Here is a 1779-nt window from a genome sequence, read left to right as displayed (position 1 = left end):
CTGCTCCCAGGAGCACCAGGAGGTAGGAGGCCAGGGACGGGCAGGTGGGAGATGCCTCCAGGCCAGGGACAGGGCTGGAGGGCTGGGAGCTCTTCCCGGGCATGGCAGGGGACCGGGTCCTTCCCGGCACAACCTGGGGCTGGCGTGGGGCCGTGGGGAGAGACGGCGAGTGCTGGGAGCGCCGATGCCCCTCATTTCCTGCTCCTTCCTCGTTTCTCCTAGGAGGTGGTGGGAGAAGGAGAAGGTGGCTGCCCAGAGCAGGGTCATTGGCCATGGTGGAGGCCAACACAACAGACCTCTCTCTGAACTACGTGACTTCTGGATATGCAGACTCTCCGGCAGTTAATCAGTCTCCGTGCATACCGAAAGATTATATGTTGTTGATAATTTCAGGTGTCTGTATTGGTGTTTGCCTGTGTGGACCTGTGGGCAATATGATAGTCGTGTGGGTCCTGGGCTTCCACATGAAGAGGAGCCCCTTCACCATCTGTGTCCTGAACCTGGCCATCGCTGACTTCTCTCTGCTCCTGCTCCTTCTTGTTATACCTACATTATACATTATTTCAAAAGCCTTTTGTCATTTCTTATTTGAACATAGTTTGATCAAGTATATCCTGATGGATCTGTTTCTGTTTTGGTATTTTGCCAGCATGTATCTCCTGACAGCAAAGAGCATGGAGAGGTGCCTGTCTGTTTTGTTCCCGATCTGGTACCGGTGTCGCCGCCCAAAGCACTTGTCAGGCATCATGTGTGGAGTGCTCTGGGCTTTTGCCGGGCTTTTTGTTTCTTTCGTTTTCATTAGCTGTTATTTCCGTTTGAATATAAGCTGTGTACAACTATTACGAGGTGTAAGCATTGTGAACTTTCTCATTTTCTCTTTATTCCCATTACTTTCCAACCTTTCCCTGTTCATCAAACTCCAACGCGGCTCACAGAGACGACACCCAGGGAAACTCTATGTTGCTGTCCTGCTCAACGTGATCTTCTTGTTCATCTTTGGGTTGCCATTCAGTGTGGTGGTTTTCCTTGATCCTATTTATTTAAACCAGTTTTACCTTCATATTTCTTACCTGCTGGCATCACTGAATAGCAGCATCAACCCACTCATTTATTTCCTGGCGGGGAGCTGCTGGCAGCGCCAGTTCCAGGGCTCCGCGAAAGTCGCTCTCCTCCGAGTGTTCGAAGAGAAAGCGGTGAGCGAGGAGGAGAGCCATGGGCCTGAGGATGCTGCAGTGGGGACCACTGTATAAGGCACTGCTGGCGAGGAGGCCTGGAGATGTGGAGCCTCGCAGGCAGCCTGGGGGATGGAGGCATGGGGGCACGTGGCACGGACCCGGTGCAGCACCGCTCAGCCGGGCTCGGTCCCTGTGCCCGGGCTGGGATTGCAACGACCCTCCCTGCCCTGGTCCCAGTGAATAAACTCTGGCTCCTTTGGCTCAGCAGATGTGTTTTGCGGTGTTTTGGGGGATCTCTTGCCTGGGGAAGGTCTGACACATTAGTCCCTGGGGGAGCTCTGGCCATCTCTGCTGGCCAAGCAAGGCAGGGCTCTGCAAAAAGGATTGCGAAAACGGGCAAGCCAAGGGGGTCCGGTGGGCACCTCGCCGGCACCGCTGCACCCAGGCTGAGGTGAAAGGCTGAGCAAGGCGTAGAGGCAAGCGCTGCCGTGGGAAGCGGCCATGCGGCTCATCCGTGGGGCGGTGCGGTCCCCTCCTGACCCTGGTTCCCTCGGCACAGAGACGCTGCGACAGCAGAGCTGGCCTCTGCTGCTGCCCCGCGGGG

General features: G+C 55.8%; 1 protein-coding gene across 1 annotated transcript; it reads left to right on the top strand.

Moving 5' to 3' along the window:
* Positions 1-272: 272 nt before the first annotated feature.
* On the top strand, positions 273-1250 carry LOC104616324 (proto-oncogene Mas-like). Its single transcript, XM_010295322.1, has one exon. It carries the CDS (start codon positions 273-275, stop codon positions 1248-1250), a length of 978 nt encoding a protein of 325 aa, XP_010293624.1.
* The last annotated feature ends 529 nt before the right edge of the window (positions 1251-1779 follow it).

This window comes from Phaethon lepturus, unplaced genomic scaffold (genome assembly GCF_000687285.1).
Source record: "Phaethon lepturus isolate BGI_N335 unplaced genomic scaffold, ASM68728v1 scaffold24909, whole genome shotgun sequence".
NCBI lineage: Eukaryota > Metazoa > Chordata > Aves > Phaethontiformes > Phaethontidae > Phaethon > Phaethon lepturus.
The sequence above is the reverse complement of the archived record's forward strand: the minus strand, read 5'-3'. Positions and strand labels throughout refer to the sequence as shown.